The 20,818-nt window shown below is 52.6% G+C and overlaps 1 protein-coding gene across 1 annotated transcript in view; it reads right to left on the reverse strand.

Moving 5' to 3' along the window:
* Window positions 1-3,595: 3,595 nt before the first annotated feature.
* Window positions 3,596-20,818, reverse strand: part of TMC5 (transmembrane channel like 5) — a 36,743-nt gene continuing 19,520 nt past the window's right edge. The window contains exons 12-20 of the mRNA XM_056138916.1: window positions 19,660-19,757; window positions 17,836-17,928; window positions 16,781-16,856; window positions 16,522-16,655; window positions 14,979-15,152; window positions 10,723-10,801; window positions 6,869-6,970; window positions 5,152-5,194; window positions 3,596-3,834 (exon numbers count right to left, since the gene is read on the reverse strand). Of these exons, the coding sequence (XP_055994891.1) occupies window positions 3,785-3,834; window positions 5,152-5,194; window positions 6,869-6,970; window positions 10,723-10,801; window positions 14,979-15,152; window positions 16,522-16,655; window positions 16,781-16,856; window positions 17,836-17,928; window positions 19,660-19,757 (849 nt within the window). The 3' untranslated portion in view covers window positions 3,596-3,784. The remainder of the gene's footprint in view (window positions 3,835-5,151; window positions 5,195-6,868; window positions 6,971-10,722; window positions 10,802-14,978; window positions 15,153-16,521; window positions 16,656-16,780; window positions 16,857-17,835; window positions 17,929-19,659; window positions 19,758-20,818) is intronic.

Here is a 20,818-nt window from a genome sequence, read left to right on the forward strand (position 1 = left end):
TGTTATGTAGGGCAGCCCCAGCTGTGCTCTGGGGCTGTGCCTGGCCAGGCTCTGGGGTGACCCCTGGCAGTGCTCTGGGGACCGTTTGAGGTGGACGGCAAGGAGAAGCCAAAAGGATGGGCTGCAGTTGATGTTGGCAGGGACCTGATAAGTGGGGCCCAGACACTTCCCACGTTTCACAGAGACACTGTCTGGTTTGACAGTTTTATTCTAAAAATGGAAGATCTGGTGGGCGGTGCCCCTCACACCTTGGTGTAGGAGCAGGCCTCAGGGATCACTCCTGAGGAGGGTTGGGGGGCCCTACGGGGTGCCAGGGGATCGGGCCGTGTCTGCTGTGCTATCGCCCCAGCCCCAGCCAGTGACTCAGCTCTGCGTGAGCAGCAGCAGCCCCCCGGGACGGAGGCTCCTAGGACCAAGGTAGCATTCGCCTCTCAGGAACACTGGAGGGCGTTCTGTCACCTCAGCCCTGTCCCCTGTCATTTTCTGCTGGGTCAGCCAGCTACAGCTTAAGATCCTGGGCTGACGTGGTCTGAGCCTTCGAGAGCGTGGGGGGTGGGGGGCGCGTGCAGCGCCATGGAACAGTGTGGGGAGGGCGTCTGCCTTGCTGCCCTGGGTTTGATCCCCAGCATCTCGTATGGTCCTCAGAGCCCCCATTAGGTGTAATTCCTAGACGCAGAGCCAGGAGGAACCCCTGAGCGTCGCTGGGTGTGTCCCAGCCCCTCCCCCCGCAAAAAAAATAGAGGTGAAGAAAGGCTAATAGAATGCTAGTGGGCAGCTGTTTGGAAGGATTGTGACACATGGGAGCCCAGGATTCGGGCCCAACATTTCTAGGTGGGCGGTTTACTGGCCCTGTGGCAGTGGACAAGTTACTTAACACATCTGTGGAGTGAAGGTAGCATTTTCCAGAGTCGCGCAGCCTGTGAAATGAGCCCTCTGTTAAAACAGTGGCGCAGCGGGGAGGGCATTTGCCTTGCACGCGGCCGACCTGGGTTCGATTCCCAGCATCCCATATGATCCCCTGAGTACCACCAGGAGTGGTTCCTGAGTGCAGAGCCAGGAGTAACCCCTGAGCATTGCCAGGTGTGACCCAAAAAGAAAAAAAAACAGTGGCTCCTGGGGCGAGAGATGGCTCAGAGGCCTGAGTGCACGCTTGGGGTGTGGGAGCCCCAGAAACACACCCAAGCCCCCTGGACACCGCTGCAAGCGGGCCCTGACACCACCAGGTGTGGCTGGAGCAGGAACCTTCCTCACCTGAGATTAGTTCACTCTGAGCAGGTGGTGGTCTTTGCCATGTGTCTAGAAGCGCACATCTGGGGGTGGAGAGGGGCTCAGCGGTAGGGTGTGTGCCCACCTGGGAGGGCCTGCATCCTGGGACAGAGCAAATGGGTGCCTGAGCTGGCACGTCTGAGAACCTACCCCTCCCTTCTCTCCTTGGTTGTTGATGTTGCAGTGACCAGGGGCTGGGGCCCAAGATGGAGAGGTTCTGGGTTTGATGTCCTGCACCCAACCCCTTCCTCCCCCATTCCCCACTGCACCATGAGGAATGTCACAACAGAATAAGTGACGTTGACTAGAGAGCGTCCCCTGTCGACATAAAACAATGGGGGTCCCCCAGCTCTCAAGCAGCCATCGGAAAACCCAAGTGACTTGGGTCACTTTGAGCTAAACTAGGCTTGGCGGGCGGAGTGATAGAACAGTGGGCAGGGCGCTTGCCTTGCACACGGCTGGCCCGGGTTCTATCCCCAGCACCCCATAGGGGCCCCTGAGCCCACCAGGAGCGACTCCTGAGCACTGCTGGAGGTGGCCAGAAACAGTAGAATAGGCATGGAAGAGCAGGTTTGGGGAGATTTTTCCCCCGTGGAGACCCCAGACCAAGGCGTGGTAGAATCCCTTAGGGGCACAGAGTGGCCCCAAGGATTAAGCTGGTCTGGACATGTCCTAAAAGAATGGACTCCCCCTGGGACAGCCCGGGGACGCCGATTTCTGGCACCGTCTCCCAAGCAGTTCAGGCTCAGGCCCATGATGCTCAGGCAGGCTGATGTCTCAGTGCTCGGCCCAGCAGTGCTGCGGGGCCCCAGGGCTCGGGACTTCAAAGCCATACCTGTGGTCCTCAGGGGTCATGCATGCCAGGGACCAAATTCAGGCCCTTGTTCAAACAAGGCCTGTGTCCCAACACCTGAGTCAATGAGTGACTCCAAGGGCTCTGGCTGGAGGCTGGTGCCTCTATTGCTCCCAGCTGTCTCCTCAATTCAGCAGTGATGCAAGAGATGGCAACCCCCCCCCCCCCCCCGGTAATTTGGTCACTGCCCCTTTCCCAGCCCTCCTATTTGAAGTACAGGCATACCTGCCTTGGGAACCACTGGCAATTCTGCAAATGAATGGTCGCCATGTGGGGCCTGAGCGATAGCACAGCAGGGAGGGCATTTGCCTTGCACACAGCCCACCCGGGTTCGATTCCCAGCATCCCATAGAGTCCCCTGAGCACCGCCATGAGTAATTCCTGAGTGCAGAGCCAGGAGTGACCCCTGAGCATTGCCAGATGTGGCTTCCCCCCAAAACAAAAGAAAAAGGGAAAAAAATAAGGTTTATATGTATAAGCATGTGCATGTGTGTAGCATACATGTGTGTGAACAGTGATCCCACACTGATTATTACCATATGAATACGCCTCTTCTCCCACACCTCATTTTGTGTTTGATTCCATCTCACATATAAAATCAGAGTCAGAATCACATCCCCCACCCCAAACCTCAGCTGGCCCACCCAAGTCCACCCCCAAAGAGTCCTTTGATGTACTCAGAACGCTCTAGAGCTCAGAGCCGAGGTGTCTGGTGACAACATTCCTTCAGCTTGGCGTCACAAGGTGTTTTTAGTTCAAAATCACAAAGGCCAGCTCGAGCCACAATTTCGATTTCACGTCAATGACGGAGGAACCCATCGTACTCGGGCTGGACCATTTAGCACCAGTTCCCAAACCCGGGCCAGTATGGGAGAAAAAAAATCACAAGATTGTGATTGTGACTGTGAAATAAAAAATCACAATCTCTTTCATCCACACATCTTTTTTGTTGTTCTTGTTTTTGTTTGGGGGCCACACTCTGTGATTCTCAGGACTCCTGACTCTGTGCTCAGGGATGACCCCTGGTGGGCTTGGGGGACCCTATGGGATGCCAGGATTTGAACCCTGGTTGACCACACGCAAGGCGAGCACCTTGCCTGCTGTCCTATCACTCCGGGCCCTTCCAACATCTCTCTTTTTTTTTTTAATTTTTGAAGTTTATTTATTTATTTTTGCTTTTTGGGTCACACCCAGCAATGCACAGGGGTTACTCCCGGCTCTTGCATTCAGAAATTACTCCTGGTGGTGCATGGGGGACCATATGGGATGCTGGGAATCGAACCCGGGTCGGCCGTGTGCAAGGGAAACGCCCTGCCTGCTGTGCTATCGCTCCAGCCCCGCTTCCAACATCTCTTAAAGACAAAAACATCTCCCTCGTTCCAGGTTCTCTCTTTGCGGGATCATGTGAACTCAGTGAAATATCAGAGTAGTCTTTATTGGAAAAATCTCCAAAACTTTATCTTGAAAAACCAGCCATTTAGGTGTCCCCCACGAGAGGGACGGAAGGGCCCACTTGTGCTTCAGCACTTGCCGTGTGGTCTGTGTCCACTCGCGGGCGAGGGCCTGGATCCCCTTCTGAGAAGCTGCTAATAGCCCATGTGTCCTGGAAAACCGGCTCCATCTCCAGCCTCTTTCCCCCCCTTGGAGTCTGGTGCCGCCCAGGAATCACCAGGCGTTTGGATTTTCTTCTGGAAACGATCGCCTGAATCGGAGGTCTGGAGTTGACACAGGAAAGGGAAGTTAGCGCGAACACGCAGCCCCGTTTCGCCAAGGTCAAGCCTAGATCAGGGCCTTCATGGACTCCCGGCCTCCCGCCAAGGGGAACTCAGTGTGCTGGCGGCGTGGCTTCCATCCCTCAGCCCCTCCAGGAGGGACCCAGAAATCGAAAAGGGAAAAGATCAAATTTTTTTCTCAGCCTTTTTTTGGTTTTGCTTTGGGGCCACACCCAGCCATGCTCAGAGCTTACTCCTGGCTCTGTGCTCAGGGGTCACACCTGGTGGTGCTCAGGGCTTACTCCTGGCTCTGTGCTCAGGTCTTACTCTTGGTGGTGCTAAGGGCTTACTCCTGGCTCTGTGCTCAGGAATCACTCCTGGCAGTGCTCAGAGCTTACTCCGGGCTCTGTGCTCAGGGGTCACACCTGGTGGTGCTCAGAGATTACTCCTGGCTCTGTGCTCAGGTCTTATTCTTGGTGGTGCTAAGGGCTTACTCCTGGCTCTGTGCTCAGGAATCACACCTGGCAGTGCTCAGAGCTTACTCCGGGCTCCGTGCTCAGGGGTCACACCTGGTGGTGCTCAGAGATTACTCCTGGCTCTGTGCTCAGAGATCACACCTGGTGGTGCTCAGGGCTTGCTCCTAGCTCTAAATGCCTTATCTGCTGTTTTTTCCTGACCCCCTCGGGCCACTGGGTGTGGCCCCCTGAAACCAAACAAATCAAGAAGCAGAGAAAACTCACCTTGAAGGGAAAGAGCCTCTTTGAGGAAAAAAAAAAGACCGTATTTCTCTGTATCACCTTTACCAGCACCTTAACTGTTGCATGCTATTTTTATGTAATAACGGCACCATTTTTCTTTGAAGTTCACATATGGCCATACCCACTTTTTTTTTTTCAAATATGTAAAAAGGTAAAAGCCCTCCCGTTGATCGTCGATTTGCTCGAGCGGGCCCAGTAACGTCTCCATTGGAGACTTTGTTGTTACTGTGTCTGGCATATCGAATACTCTCGGTAGCTTGCCGGGCTCTCCGAGAGGGGCGGAGGAATCGAACTCGGGTCGGCCATGTTGGCCGCTTGTAAGGCGAACGCCCTACCGCTGTGCTATCGCTCCAGCCAAATCTGCATAAAATCTGCAGTGGTGATACAGTAAAGTGTGGCCACAGGGAATAGAATATTAGTGTGTCAGGAGAGTTGGGCTTCAGGCCACACCCGGAGTAAGAATTACCCATGGGTATTTGCAAGAGCAATTGAACAAGTCACTGAACCATGAGATCGTGACCCTCTGTCCTGGGAAAGCTCCTCCGGCTCACGGGTGACTCACCGGAGGCATCTTCGAGCTCATCCACGTGGACAGGACTCTGTGGCTGCAGGAGGAAAGAGCGGAGACCTCACGCAGGGAGGGAGGGAGTCGCAGGATAGGTGCCCCCCAAGCCATCCCGTTTCTAAAGAAAGACCTGACACTCGAGACCAGGGCTCAAGGGAGGAGTTGAAGAAGGCGGGGGGCGGGGGGGCATGGTTGCATCTGTCACAGATCTGGATGTGGGGTTGGGGGGCAGACAGACTCTGAGTCAGACCCCCAGCCCTTCCCTGTGCTGGCACTGATGGTATTAACATGCACAGAGGACCCGGCCATCCCTGCTGCCGCGATCATAAGTGACGAGTGGCGTCTAAATGAAGGTGTGCTTCCATCCCGGCTCTCCAGAACACAGGGATCTGCTAAGGGTTTGGGAGCAGAACAGAGCTCCAGGCTTGAAGACTCACCAGGAATGAAACGCTGGTACTGTGCGTGTGTGTGTGGGGGGGGGTATATGTGTGTGAGTGTGTGAATTCATGGGTGTGCATGTGTATGTGCATGTGTGTATGTGTGAGGGTGTGCACGTGGATGTGCATGTGTGCATGCATGTCTTTTTGTATGTAGTTGTGTGTGTGCGTGAGTGTGTATGTGAATGGGGGTTGTGGAGGTGTGTGTGTATATGGGGGGTGATTGTGTATGTGTGCATGCTTGAGGTGTGTGGGTGCTTGTGTGCATGTGCATGTGTGTGCGTATGAGTGGATGTGCGTGTGGATGTGAATGTGGGTATGTGTTCGTGAGTGCACGTATTCATGGGTATACGTGTGTGTATGCATATGTGTTTTATATGTGGTTGTGTGTGTGCTGGGTGTGTGTGTGAGTGGGAGTTTGTGGGTGTGTCTGTACATGTGGGGGTGTGATTATGTGTGTGCATGCATACGGGTGTGTGGGTGTTTGTGTGCATGTGTGTGGGTGTGGGTGTGCGCGTGTATGTGTGTGAGCATATGAGTGAATGTGCATGTGTATGTGCGTGTGGGGGTGTATAGGTGTGCATATGTGGTTGTGGGTTGTGTGCATGTGTGTGTGTGTGTGTGCCTGTGGGGGGGGTGGTTGGGATGTGTGCATGTGGGTGTGTGTGCACTTGAGTGTGTGCATGTGTGTCTGTGTGTGTGCTGGGCCTCAAACAGGGCCGTGTACACACAGCCTGCATTCCAACACTAGGCACATCGGGGACCAAGATGAAACTCTTTTAAGAGCTCTAGACTGTGTGTCAACAGTATCCTGCGTGTGTCCTAAGAAGTACAAAATGATCATAGCATAGATTTCTAATTGCCTGGGTTTCAGTTTTAAGATCAACTGGAAACAATATGTCCAAGACACAGGATTAAAGGTGTGCAGGGGAGTTTTATGATATTATGGGTCTAACAGAACCCTGGTTTTCCAAGAACTGAGTGGACACCTGGACCTTTCCAGATACCTGGGGAGAAAGATTTGGAAGAACAGCATGGAAGCATGTCCACAGTGGACAGAGCTTTTAGGGCACTCTCGATGCCAGTGGACAGCGGGGGAGGATGGGGTTCTCGGAACAAGCGGGGCTTGGTGGGGCCCAGCAGACCCCAGCACCTCTGCAAGGCCAGGCGCGGAGCGCGTGAAATGGATGAAGGGCATTGGGTGGGTCTCATTCCCAGGTGCGCTTGGCCCAGGGGGTGGAAGGGCAGGTCTGGGCCCCAGCCGCGAGTGGCCTCACCTCCACATTTCTCCCCGCCGCACCCAGGCCGGCATCAGGTCTCTTCTCTGCATCCTGCAGCCTGGCTAACTTCTCAATCAGGAACATTTTATCTTTGCCCTCCTGCCAAAACGGAAAGCAGAAGCACACACGTGCAGGGTCAGTGAGGATGCGGGCTGGGCGCATGGGTGACGTCACGCATGGAGAGTGCTTGTCAGAGGACAGAGCTTAAGGAGCAGAAAGAGGGGCCCTGCGGGCAGGGCACTTGCCTGGTGCAATGCCGCTCTCCATATTGTTCTCCAAGCCCTGCCAGGAACGATCCCTTAGTGCAGAGTCAGAGCAAGCCCGAGCAGCAGCGAGTGTGGTCACCGCTCACCCCCCACCAAAAACAATAAAAACACGCCAAAACAAAAAAGAGATGTTTGGGGCCAGAGTGTACAGCAGGGAGGGCACTTGCCTTGCGTGCAACCCCGGGTCGATTCCCCGACATCCCATATGGTCCCCAAGATTGCCAGGGGTGATTCCTAGCACAGAGCCAGGAGCAACCCTTGAGCACCACCAACTGTGACCCAAAACCAAGCGGGGGGGGGGGGGGATGTGCTCACGATGACTGCTTAGTATCCATATTGCAAACCATAATGCCCCAAATTAGAGAGAGAGAGAAAGAAGGATGGTACCTGCCACCGAGGCAGGGTGTGGGGTGGGGTGGGGTGGGGGTGGTGGGTAGGACACTGGGAACAATGTGGTGGGAAATGTGCACTAGTGGAGGGATGGGTGCTCGAAGACTGTGTGACTGAAACACAATCATGCAAGTTTGTAACTATCTCACAGTGATCCAATAAAACTTCTTTAAAAAAACAAAAGGTATTCACATCATTCAGGTTATTCTAACCCCCTAGAAAGACAGCCTTCTTGAGAAGTCTTCGCAGGTGCAGTGATGGCTTTGAAGAGGTGATCACCCTGGAAGAGGGTGAGTTCTAAATCCAACGCCAGTCTTTAAGAGGAGAGAGCCAGAGAGTGAGGACAGGGATCAAGACTCTTGCCTTGCATGTGGCCCAGCCTGGTTCCTCAGTGGCACCACATGGTCTCCCTGTGAGGGCGAAACTGATGCCATGACAAGCTGCAGCCAACATTCAGTCTCAGCGAGGCCTCAGTTTCTGTTTCCCCGGATCTGGACTTGCAGTTGCTGGTAAACTCGCAGTCGAGTCATTTGCCAAGATAAGGAATTGGGCAGTTGGGTCTGGCCGGTCATGAAGGGTCACTGCACCCTCCTTAGAAACTGTTGCTAACCATTGCCTAATTGCTGACCACCATTGCAATAGGGCCGATGCTAGAAATAGACCAGTATATAAGTTGCTTCTTAACTCTGAACTGCTTGTGACTAGGAGTCAGGGTCTTGGTCAAGACTCCACGGCGTTGGATGAGATTGGGACCCTAGTTCGAGCTAGCGCTGGCTAGTTCCTTTGCTTTTGCATTATCGTGTGTGGACTTGGTCTCTCCGCAATTTGGGATCGGAAACTCAGGTACAGTACCCGGAGCACTGCCTGGGAGGCCCCCATGATGGGCCTCAGCAGCACCACATCCTCGGACCCTTGCATTGAACCACTGATCAGGTTGATGGAGAAACAAGGGGGTCCTAGCTCCTGAGCAGGCCCCGGAGATCGCCCTGCCCTGTCCCCACCAACAGGAAATGGACTTGAATCTGGATCTAATCAGGACTTAATGTCACTACCAGTTTATGCGAAATAAAAGGACACTCTCTACCAGAGCACCGGAACTGCTATCAGGTCAGTGACCCGATTCTTCCACCACGCATGGCAAGGTGGGGAGGGGAAGTGGTCGGAGATTCAAAGCTATGTGAGGCTTAACCACAGGGCCAGAGAAGCTGGGCAGGGACTAAGGCACTTGCCACGCAGATGGATGACCCAGGTTGGGTCCCCAGCACCGAAGAAGGTCCCCTGAGCACAGAGCCAGGAGTAGGCCCTGAGCACAACTGGACATGGGCCTCGAACAAAGGAAAGACCCGAGGGGAGCAAGTGACACCCCTCCTCATCTGGCCTCCAGAGCCCTCCGGTAGAAAAACATTTCCCAGGAGGGTAGGAGACGTGGCCAGTGACTGCACAGTCAAAGGGAAGAAGTCCATAAAGTCCAGGGTTTGCTTTAAAATAATCCAGATGTAATAGAACGTAACAGAATGGGAGACTAACACCCAAGGATCAGAGAGATAAGGGCCAGGAGGATCCAGGGTTTGGAAGCCAGCCTCACATGCTGGGGGAAAAGGCAGCTGGGATAGAGAAGGGACCACCAAGTGGATGATGCTTGGAGTGCTCGCCAGGACGGGAGATGCGTGCTGAAAGTAGACTATGGACCGAATATGATGGCCGCTTAGTGCCTGTATTGCAAACCATAACACCCAAAAGGAGAGAGAGTAAAAGAGAATGTGCCTGCCAGAGACGGGGAGTGGGGGGTGGGAGGGAGGATGGCAGGGTGGCGGGAGGGATCCTGGGGCCATGGGTACTGGTGGAGGGATGGGTACTCGATCATTGTATGACTGAAATGTAAGCATGAAAGTTTGTAAGTCTGTACATCTACACAATGGAGTACTATGTAGCTGTTAGAAAAGATGCAGTCATGAAATTTACATACAAGTGGTACAACATGGAAAGTATCATGCTAAGCGAAATGAGTCAGAAAGAGAGAGATAGACATAGAAAGATTGCATTCATCTGGGGGATATAAAGTTACAAAATATGAGATTAATACCCAAGAATAGCTGAGATCAGCACCAGGAGTATTACTCTATAGCTTAGAGGCCAGCTGGGCATTCTAGGGGAAAGGGCAGCTCAGATAGAGAAGGGAGCACCAAATAAAGGGTGTTGGGAGGATCCTCCCAGGATGGCAGAAGCATGCTGAAAGTAGACCATAGACCAAACATGATTGCCACTCAATGCCTCTTTTGCAGACCACAGCACCCAGGGGGAGAGAGAGAACAGAAAGGAATGCCCTGCCACAGAGACGGGGGGGGGGGGGGGATGGGGGGGGTGGAGGGATATTATCCATGGTTGTGGAAAATGGGCACTGATGGAGGGATGGGTATTTGATCATTGTATAATCGAAACCCAAGCACAAAAAATTGTAAATCTAAAAAAAAAAAGTAACGAATGTGATCAAAATAGAGAGAAAGTTAAGTGGAAATCATCTGCCTCACAGGCATGGGGAGGGGTGGGGTGGGGAAGAAAGAAAGTTTTAAGTCTGTAACTTTATCTCATGGTGATTCATTTTAAAAAAAGAATCTGATAAGAACAAAAATAAATAAAATAAAATATTCCATAAAATAAAATATTCCAGACATTTTCAGTGACGGGACAAGATAGGTGAAATCGGGGGGGATTAGAGTATCAGTGACTGTTGGGTCTGGGTGGTGTCGGCGGGGTGCAGGGAGAAGGTCTCTGTACAATCCAAGTTTGGAGACTGGAGATTTCTACTATAAAATAAAATTAGAGGGAGATTTGGGGGCTCACGTGGTGGTCCTCAGGGCTTACTCCTAGCTCTGTGCTCAGGGATCTCTCCTGGCAGGGACCGGGGGACCCTGTGGAGTAGAGGACCGAATCCAGGTGAGCTGCATGCAAAGCAAGCGCTTTACCCATTTTATGTCTCCAGCCCCCTAAAGAAATTTTTTTTCGGGGAGGGGAGGCTCAAAGGGCCGGACATTGGTGGTGCTTCGCATGTTTGCTTCCCCACACTGCATTCCTGAGCACCGAGTTGGGAGTGTCCCTCCCTGCGCACTGCTGGCTGTGGCCAAAACAGACAGAAAAGAATGAATGACAAAATGAGGCTTGAGGGGAGAAGGTGAGAGCGGGGCCAGGAGGACTTACATTGATGATCTGCTCGTGGAGGAGTCTGATCATGACCTTCCTGCCCTCTGTGATCTGCCAGTAGAGGTAGGTGATGATCCTGCAAGAGACCAGGACGGGTGACTGACACGCTGGTCCAGCGCCCACCGGGCACAAATGAACAGGGAATCTGCTTGCAGAGAGACTCTGGACCTCCGTTGTTCCTCAGACATAGTGAGCGGGTGAGACTGACGCGTTCGGGCACACGGAACCACCCAGGACCCACAGGGAGCCACTCCCGCCTCGGGCCCCTCCGAGAAGCTGCCTCTGGGCTTGGGCCAGACCTGGGGACATGCTTCTTCTTCTTTTATGGCTTCTTGGAGGCAGAGATTTCATACCAGACAAGCGACTCCTCTAAGTTCAGTTTGCTGAGTCCTAGGACCATGAGGCCCTGATGCAAACTTCCCTCTGTTTCGGTTTTTAGTTTTCATTTGTTTGCTTTGGGAGGGGTCATACCCAGCAGTGCTCAGGGATCACTCCTGGGGGCTCAGGGGACCCTGTGGGGTGCCAGGGATTAAACCCAAGTCAATCGCATGCAAGGCAAGCACCCTCCCCTCTATACTCTCACTTTGGCCCCTAATTTTTAGTTTTAGCCTTAATTGAATTATTATTGACAAGTAACATTGTCTATACTGTAAGTATACAACTCTCAGGCCAGAGACAGAGTGAAATGGGTGAGGCACTTTGTTGGGAGAAAAACTCCTGTTGGTCTGCTTTGAAGTAAGGCCTGTTGAAATGTGTGTCACAGCTCAATGCAAGGTGGGGGCGGGGGGGGACAGGGGAACCGGGCGCTTCTGGCAGATGTGCGGTGACGGTTTGACCATTGTAATCACACAGGGAAGGTATGACCCTACCTAGAGAAAACACACGTCTGTTCTAACCACTGTAACTACGTGACCCTTTGTATGTCTTCCCCGTTTGCCTATATAAAGCTATGCTGTTTGCTTAGTAAAGTGGAACTGCTTGACAGGATCCCCGCCTTGCCCGTGTGCTCATTTCTCAGTTGAGGAGGCAGCGGCATAGGGTCTGCTCTTTTCCTCAGACCCCTCTCTCTACAGGAAGGGTAGATCGGCCTGGTTCTCAGGGCCCCGAGCCATGGCCTCTTGCTGGACGAGGGAGTGCATTGAACGGAGGCCAGAAAAAGGAGACCCCAATAGCACTTGCCTTGCATGCGGTAGGCACTGGTTCAATCCCAGGCACCACAGAGGGTCCCTGAACACAGTCAGGATATATATATATATATATATCTCATATATATATCTCATATATATATATCATATATATATACCAACTTCTACCAACCTGCCCTCTCCAAAACCAGATAAAGTATATAACTATAAATCTATTGACTTGATTGTTTTTTATGTTCTATAATACCATCACCACTAGGATATTAGTACCTCTAGCATACCAAGGGTTACCATTTCCGTTTCCTGGTCTAACATTGTGTCGGTATCACCCTTGGGTTTGCCTGGAGTGGAAGCAGGGTCTCATGCATATGACACATGCTCTCGCCCTGCGCCAGGTCCCTAGCCCTAAACATCAGTGCCTTTTCTTTTCCTTGTTCTTTTGGGTCACACCCAGATATGCTCAGGGCTGACTTCTGGTTCTGTGCTCAGGGACCCGACGGGATGCCGGGAATGGAACCCAGGTTGGCCGAAGGCAAGGCAAGCACCCTGCCTGTTGTACTGTCACTCTGGCCTCAATGTGAGCACTTCTTACATGCATAGAATTTTGCTTTTTATTTTTGGGTGACACCCTGCAGTGCTCAGGGTGTGCCCCCAAATAAATTGGGGCTGCTCTCTTGAACACTGGAGGAGGGCCCTCTCTGAGAAGGTGCCGCCTCAGCTGTCCCCAGCACGCTTTTCAAGGGCAACAGGTCAGGGGCAGCCCTCTGTGTGCCAACCAGCCTTTCGGGCTGCGAGGACTCCAGCCTTTCTTACTAGTCGGGTGTCTCTGTGCCTCTGCGGTGTGGGGGTGGAGCACAGGGCCTCCCGCAGGTGAGCAACCCTCTGAACTGAGCCCCACCCTGGTCCCGAACAATCTCTTCTAACTGGGACCAGGAAAGCCCTATTTTATTATTTTTATTTTTTAATTATTATTTTATTTATTTGTGGTGGCAGAATCAAGCCAGTTTTCCTGAAGCCTCCTCCTAATCCTCCCCTTCACTGTATTTCTGTTTTTTTGGGTTTTTTTTTCTTTTTGGGTCACACCCGGCAATGCACAGGGGTTACTCCTGGCTCTGCGCTCAGGAATTACCCCTGGCGGTGCTCAGGGGACCATATGGGATGCTGGGAATCGAACCCGGGTCAGCCGCATGCAAGGCAAACGCCCTACCCCTGTGCTATTGCTCCAGCCCCCTTCACTGTATTTCTGAAGGCAGAGCACACACTATATTATTTTCTTTTCAGAAAAAAAAACACTGGGACAAGAAAATAGTAGATAACTTAAAAAAAAATAGGGCAGATTGCACTCCCGGGTTCATTGCAGCACTGTTCACAATAGTCCAAATCTGAAAACAACTCCAGTGTCTAAACACAGATGAATGGATAAAGAAACTGTGGTACATGTCCACAGTGGAATATTACTTGGCGATAAGAAAAGATGAAACCGTGCATTTTGCTGCTCCATAGATGGATCTGGGTCAGAGCAATAGCATAGCCAGTAAGGTGTTTCATGAAGCCGACCCAGGTTCGATTCCTCCACCCGTCTCAGAGAGCCCTGCAAGCTACCGAGAGTATCCCGCCCACACTGCAGAGCCTGGCAACCTCCCTGTGGCATATTCAATATGTCAAAAATAGTAACAAATCTCACAATGGAGACATTACTGGTGCCTGCTCGAGCAAATCGATGAACAGTGGGAGGACTGTGCTATAATGCCACATAGATGGATCTGAAGAGCGTCGTGCTGAGTGAAATCGGTTGAAAGGAAGAGGGATGGGCACAGAATGATCTCGCTCAGATTGGGATGTAGAGAAACATAATAGGGAGTAACAACTGCCCAAGGACAGCAGGAACTGAGAACGTGATTTCAGTGGGAAGCTGACTAGCGTGTGAAACCTTTTACCTTGGGTTTGGCTTGAGTTTTAGGAGGGTGGGGTGGGCTGCAGGGAGGGATGCTGGGACAGTGGTGGGCGGAAGTGGACACTCTAGTGGGAGGGTATGGTGATGGGATGTTTTATGCATGAAACCCTGCATTAAAAGGTGGCTAAAATAATTCTTAAAATATAGTAGCACTGTAGCACAGTCCTCCCATTGTTCACTGATTTGCTCGAGCGGGCCCAGTAATGTCTCCATCGTGAGACTTGTTGTTACTGTGTTTGGCATATCGAATACGTCACGGGTACCTTGCCAGGCTTTGCTGTGCAGGCAGGATACTTTTGGTAGCTTGCTGGGCTCTCCGAGAGGGGCAGAAGAATCAAACCCGGATCAGCCGTGTGCAAGGCAAATGCCCTACCCTATGTACTATCACTCCAGCCTAAAATAATTTTTTTAAAGTAAAATGAAAACTAGCATTTGGAGCAATAGTACAGTAGGTACGGTGTTTGCTTTGCCCATAGCTGACCCAGGTTTGACACAGTCCCTGAGCCTGCCAGGAGCCAACTCTGAACAAGGAGCCAGGAGTAAGCCCTGAACAAAGCCAGGTGCAGCCCCTCACATCCCCCCTGAAAAAGAACCCCAAACAAACAAAAATTAATAAAATTTTCAAGGGTTGGAGGAACGCTAGTAAGCTAAGGCCCTTGCCCTGCATGTAGGCAAACTCAATTTGAATCTTGGCACTGCATGCACCCCTGAGCACCCGCAAGCACTGCCGTATGTGATCCGAACCCCCATTGCCACACATACACACACACACACACACACACACACACACACACGGCAGAGGGCCGGGGACTTAACCCTTGTCTTGCACGTGGCCAACCCAGTTCAGTTTGATCCCTGCCACCACACAGGACCCCAGATACTCAAGGAGTGATCCCCGAGCACCACCAGTAGTGACCCTCACATGGCAAAAAAAATTTTTTTAGGGTGTTGTGGAGAGATTGTTTCAAGGGCTGCTTTGTAAGCGGGAGGCCGAGGGTCATCCCCTGCACCGCATCTGACCACAGCTGACGTGATCAGAGAGACGCGACTCCGAAAGACCGAGGTTCACCGGGGTCCCCTACCACCAAACCTCCCAGAACCGTCTGCGTTTTGGGAAGCGAGCCCCCCAGCTCCCCCAGACACACCCCACTTACAGCACAATGAGGGTGAGGATGAAGAAGAAGTGCACACTGCCGATGAGGTTGCGGTACACCCACACCACCCACAGGGCGCTGGGCCGGTGGCTCAGGGCGTCGATCCAGCTGTAGATGGCGTGGATGAAGGAGGGCAGGCCCCGGAACGGGCCGCAGTTCACCGAAGGCTTCAACCTGCCAACACAAGCCCTAAAGCGTCACTTGGCGGGAAACGGGCCGACGCTTAGAGCAGCCTCCGACGGTTTCTCTGGAGGCGCCGAGCCAGCTGGTGTGGTCTGCAGCTCTGACCAGCCGGCTCCAAAGGAAACTCACTCACAGCCAGGGTGGACGTGTATCCTTGGGTGCCCCGAGCACTGAGCTGAAACCCTGGGGCTCTCCTGGCCCAAGAAAGGAGCTGGAGGGGCTGGAGCGATAGCACAGCGGGTGGGCATTTCCCTTGCATGCGGCCAACAGGGTTCAATTCCCAGCATCCCAGACGGTCCTCCGAGCACCGCCAGGAGGAATTCCTGAGTGCATGAGCCAGGAGGAACCCCTGTGCAATGCCGGATGTGACCCAAAAAGCAAAATAAATACGTAAATAAGTTAAATAAACTTAAAACTATAGTTTTCAGAAAGGAGCGGGAGCCCCACAGAATCTTTCTTGGGACGGGAACTCAGAACTGCCAAGAGGGATGCTGTTATCTAAGGAAGCCCAAGGGGCGTCCCTGGTCCCTCCTTGCTCCAAGTCAGCAGACACAGCCCAGAGGTTTGAGGGTTGGTCTACCACCTCCCACCTAAAGCAGAGACTTTCTGGGCCAGGGAGAAGGTTCCAAGGGAACGCTTGCTCAGATGTGGGGGTCTTGGGTTCTTTCTGCAACCTCAGAGGGTTCCCCCCTGCCCCCCCCCACACACACATTGAGCAGGAAGTAGCTCCCTGAGCATTACTGGATCCCCCCACCCCCAATTAAAGCAACTATTTCATTCATCCACAAAGGCTAATTACGCTGGGGGGGTGGGCTGGTGTGGAAGGTATGGCAGAGAACTCAACCCTCCCCCCACCACCTAGCCGGGATGATGGTCAAGCAAGGAGCAAGGATCCACAGCCAGAGGAAGGCCTGAGATGCAGATCTGAGGAGAGAAGGGGCCTGAGAGGGGCGGGGGGGGAAGAGAAAGAGAGGAAGAAAGAGAGAGAGGGAGAGAGAAGGAAAGAGAGAGAGGGAGAGAGAAGGAAAGAGAGAGAGGGAGAAGGAAAGAAGAAGAAAGAGAGGTAGGGAGAGAAGGCGAGAGAGGAGAGAGGGAGAGGGAGAGAGAGGAGGAGAGAGGAAGAGAAAAGGAGAGGGAGAGAAGAAAAGAGACAGCGAGTGAGAGAGGGAGAGAGAGGGGGGTGCGGGGCAGCCATTACCAAGGCTGGGGTGGGAGGGCCGAACACATCCCCAAGGATTTCTCTTCCACTGGGCCCCAGGATGAGCCTCAGCTGACAGGCGGTGTGGGGGAGGCAGCACCGGGGAGGGGGGACACTTCGCTCCTGGTCCTCCGAGCCCTCCCCTGGGCAGACAGGCCATACCTCCAGATGGTGATGGCCATGGTGCAGAGGACGCCGGAGAAGGACGGGAAGAAGAGCAGCAGGATGAAGAAGGTGACCATCTGCGAGGCCCGCCAGGCTTTGCTGGGCGGCTGGAAGTTCATCCTCAGGCTGACCTGGCGGGAACAGCGTGGGAACCTGTGTGCGGGCCCCTCTGCCCCCCCGGCCCTGCCCAGGCCCCAGCTCCGAGCCCTCCCCAGGCAGAGCGCAAAAGAGAGCGGGCCGACCGCCAGGGACTCACATTTTTGACGTAAAACATGATGAAAAGATTGATCATTTGGATAAAGGGCAGCAGAGGGCAGAAGAAGGTTCCCGCCCTGTGGGGGAGAAAATGGGTGTCAGAGGTCACAGGAGACCCGAAAGCAGCGGGAAAGAGAGGGGGAGGGGGCAAAGAGTGTCCCCCAAACCCTAGTGAGAAATCCTAAGGCCTCATGAATGTGACTGTTTGGCTGGAGCGATAGCACAGCGGGGAGGGCATTTGCCTTGCACGCGGCCAACCTGGGTTGATTCCCAGCATTCCATAGGGTCCCCTGAGCACTGCCAGGGGTAATTTCTGAGTGCAGAGCCAGGAGTAACCCCTGTGTATCACCAGGTGTGACCCAAAAAGAAAAAAAAAGAAGTGTAATGATGTTATTAGGGAGGCCCAGATTCCATAGTTCTAGGGGACTTGGAGGTTTGTATTAGGTTTCTGCCACTGTCCACTGTCCTCCCGTTGTTCATCGATTTGCTCGAGCGGGCCCAGTAACATCTCCATTGTGGAACTTTGTTGTTACTGTGTTTGGCATATCGAATACATCACAGGGAGCTTGCCAGGCTTTGCCGTGCGGGCGAGATACTCTCGGTAGCTCGCCGGGCTCTCCGAGAGGGGCGGAGGAATCGAACTATAGCTCCATCTCCTCATTTTTGTTTTCATTCTGGGGGCCACATCCAGCAGTGCTCAGGGCTCTGCTGGTGGCTCCACATCAGCATTTCTCCTGGAAGGGCTGGGGGGACCATATGTAGTACTGGGGACTGAACACAGGTCGGCCACATGCAAGGCAAGTACCCTACCCACTGTACTATCTCTCTGGCCCTCCAGACTTTTTTCATATCAGTAGGGGTCCCTGCTATGGGCTGATGCTTTCCGGAAGTCTTCCAAAAGGAAAACAATAGCCCAGGACACAAACTCACAGATCTGAGACACCAAGTCTGCATCTGCTCTTGTCCAGGGTGCTGCTGAACACCACCAAGGCTGGAACTGGCCACACCCACCATCTTCAGGGTCCCCGGAACCCAGGAAAGTCCCTCAGCACTCACCACACCAGAGTCTGCTCATAGATCAGCTCCAGGACGTTCCTCGCAATGTCAAACTCCTGCGAGCCCAGACTCACAATGTACGTCCCGATAATTCTGGGGAAAGATGACAGGGACCAGCCTGTTAGCACTTGCCTGCAGGATGACCCGCCACCAGCCAAGGGAATTATGGCCCCTTGCATGCAGTTTCTCCCTCTCAGAGAGCCAAGCAAGCTACTGAGAGTGTCCCGCCCGCATGGCAGAGCCTGGCAAGCTACCCATGGCATATTTGATATGCCAAAAACAGTAACAATGATGGGTCTCATTCCCCTGACCCTGAAAGAGCCCCCAATACACCATTGGGCTACGCTAGCACGCGACAGGGACGAATGGAGACGTTACTGGTGCCCGCTTGAGCAAATCAATGAATAATGGGACAACAAGTGATACAAGTGACACATACTTTAGAAAACCCCCAAGTCCGTATAAGCTGGTTTAAAAGAACTAAAGCAGGGAAATGGAACGGCCACCATATCATCAAAAGGAGAGGCTGCTAATGCAGGTCAAAAAAGTCTAGAGAGGGCCGGAAAGATAGTACAGTGGGTCGGGCACTTGCCTTGCACACGGCTGACCCCCGTTCAATCCCCGGCACAACATAGGATCCCCGAGCACTGCTAGGAGTGATCCCTGAGCTGAGAACCAGGGGTCAGCCCTGAGCACTGAGCCAGGAGCACGGCTGTGTGTCCTCCAAACCCTCTCCTCACCAAAACATGTGAGAGAACGTACGTCACATGTTACTTTAATCATTTCAATGATTCCACCTCATCGCCTCATCTCTTGTTTTAGCCATTCTTGGTTTCTGAAACCTCTTCCCTCCCTCCACCCCTGCCCCATTGTGAAGCAGAGAAACTCAGCTCCCTTAACCAAATAAATTGACTTTTTGTGTGTTTGGGGGCCACACCTGGTGGTGCTCGTGGCTGACTCCTGGCTCTGTGCTCAGGGATCACTCCTGGCAGGGCTCAGGGACCCTCTGGGATGCTGGGGATTGAACCCAATTGGCTGTGTGCCAGGCCAGTGCCCTACTTGTTGTGCTATCACTCTGGCCTATGACTTTTTTTTAAATTTTTTTTTAACTTCGGCTACTGATATCAAATTAGTGTTGTTCCCATGTTCTCAACCCATGAAGAGGAAGCTAAGGTGTCTTACTTTCAAAAATATTGATTCCACTGTGATTTCTTTTCTTTTCCTTTTTGCTTTTTGGGTCACACCCCATGATGCACAGGGGTTCCTCCCGGCTCATGCACTCAGGAATTATTCCTGGTGGTGCTCCTAGGACTCTATGGGATACCGCAGGTCAAATCTGGGTCTGTGATGTGCAAGGCAAGTGCCCTCCCTGCTGTACTATCTCTCTGGACTCTAGGGGAAAAAATTTTTTTTCACGAGAAGGTTCTAAAAGGACCATCTGAAGCAAAATTAACTTGGACAACGGAGCTGTCAGGCCTAGGTGAAATTCCAGTTTGTTTAGAGGAAAAGAGTATGGCAAAGAGTAATAGAAGAACTTAGTGTCAAACACTTCTTAGAGTAGGCGAGGGACCTATACTTCTGGTTCAGTCAAGGCAGCAGTTCTGTTTGTATTTCTGGTTCAGTCAAGACAAGATCAGATACTAAATCCAACAGTCAGTCTTGACGTTCTGAGAAATGCACCTGCTGGTGGTATCATTACTGTTGGTCATGAGTTGAAATCACACAAATCCCAAAGGTGGAGCCTATATGCACACAGATGACACGGCCTGCACGTGGGCTGTCCACCCCTGACTGAACATCACTGACGCGGTCCCAGGTACTCACCGTCTCAGGAACTCTCCCAGGAGGGAATCCGCGACGGAGAACACGAAGTCCATCAGAAGGAGCCGGTAGATTTCCTGGCCGATGAGGGTTTCCCAACACTGGAAGGCAAACAAGCATCAAGATCTGGGGACGGCCCAGGCCTGCCTGCTCCTGCCCAGGTCTTTCCCCGCTCCTGCCATGCTGTTCTCATGAGGACCTGGTTGGAGGGTCAGTTTGACTGAGTCTTCGGGGACCAAGTAACGCAGATCTGCTCTAGGCAGAAATGCACCATCGGGGGTTGGAACAACAGTCCAGCGGGTTGGGCCTTTGCCTTGCATGTGGCTGACCTGGTTCGATGCCCAGCATCCCATAGGGTCCCCCACCGCCAGGAGTAATTCCTGAGTGCAGAGCCAGGAGTAACCCCTGAGCAATGCTGGGTGTGACCCAAAAAGAAAAAAAAAAGCACTATCGGACTGTTTCTGAGGACATTCCTTCCCTTTCGATGTTCCTTCTTCCCCCACTAAGCTGTTCACACATCTACACTTTGCCTGCTCCTGCTCTTCTTAGCATCTCTCAACCCTGTTTCTGTCCTCAGGATTCCTTTTCTCTATCAGGACTAATGACCTTCTTCTAGAGCGCGGGAGGTATCAACTGCTAATTATGCCCTGACCTTTTATCCTAGGGGCCTTAGGAAAAATCAGTTAAAATATACCTAAGAACTAAATGGTCTAGAGGTGTATCAGGCTATCACAAACTGGAAGATTGAATCAGACAGTTTAGGAGATTGTTGGTCAGAAATCGTAGGAGGTCACTGCTTTGAAATGAGGAACTTCACTTTTAGATTTGGCTGAAGGAGGAGACAGAAAGCTGAAAGCTGAAAGTTGCACAACCCAAGGATGGATGGATGGGTGGATGGATGGGTGAGAAGGTGAACTAATGGATGGGTGAATGGATGAATGGAAGCATAGATGGGTGGAAGAACGGGTGGATGGATGCATGGATGGATGGAGGAACAGGTGGATGAATGGATGATGGAAGAACGGATGGATGGATGGATGGATGGGTGGATGAGTGTATGGTAGGAAGATGGGTGGATGGAGCGGTAGACAGATGATTGGGTAGATGAGTGAATGGAAAAGAACATGAGGTATGCTCTAATGTCATGAGCAGAAGCTGAGAC

This window comes from Sorex fumeus, unplaced genomic scaffold (assembly GCF_029834395.1).
Source record: "Sorex fumeus unplaced genomic scaffold, SorFum_2.1 ptg000130l, whole genome shotgun sequence".
Classification (NCBI taxonomy): domain Eukaryota; kingdom Metazoa; phylum Chordata; class Mammalia; order Eulipotyphla; family Soricidae; genus Sorex; species Sorex fumeus.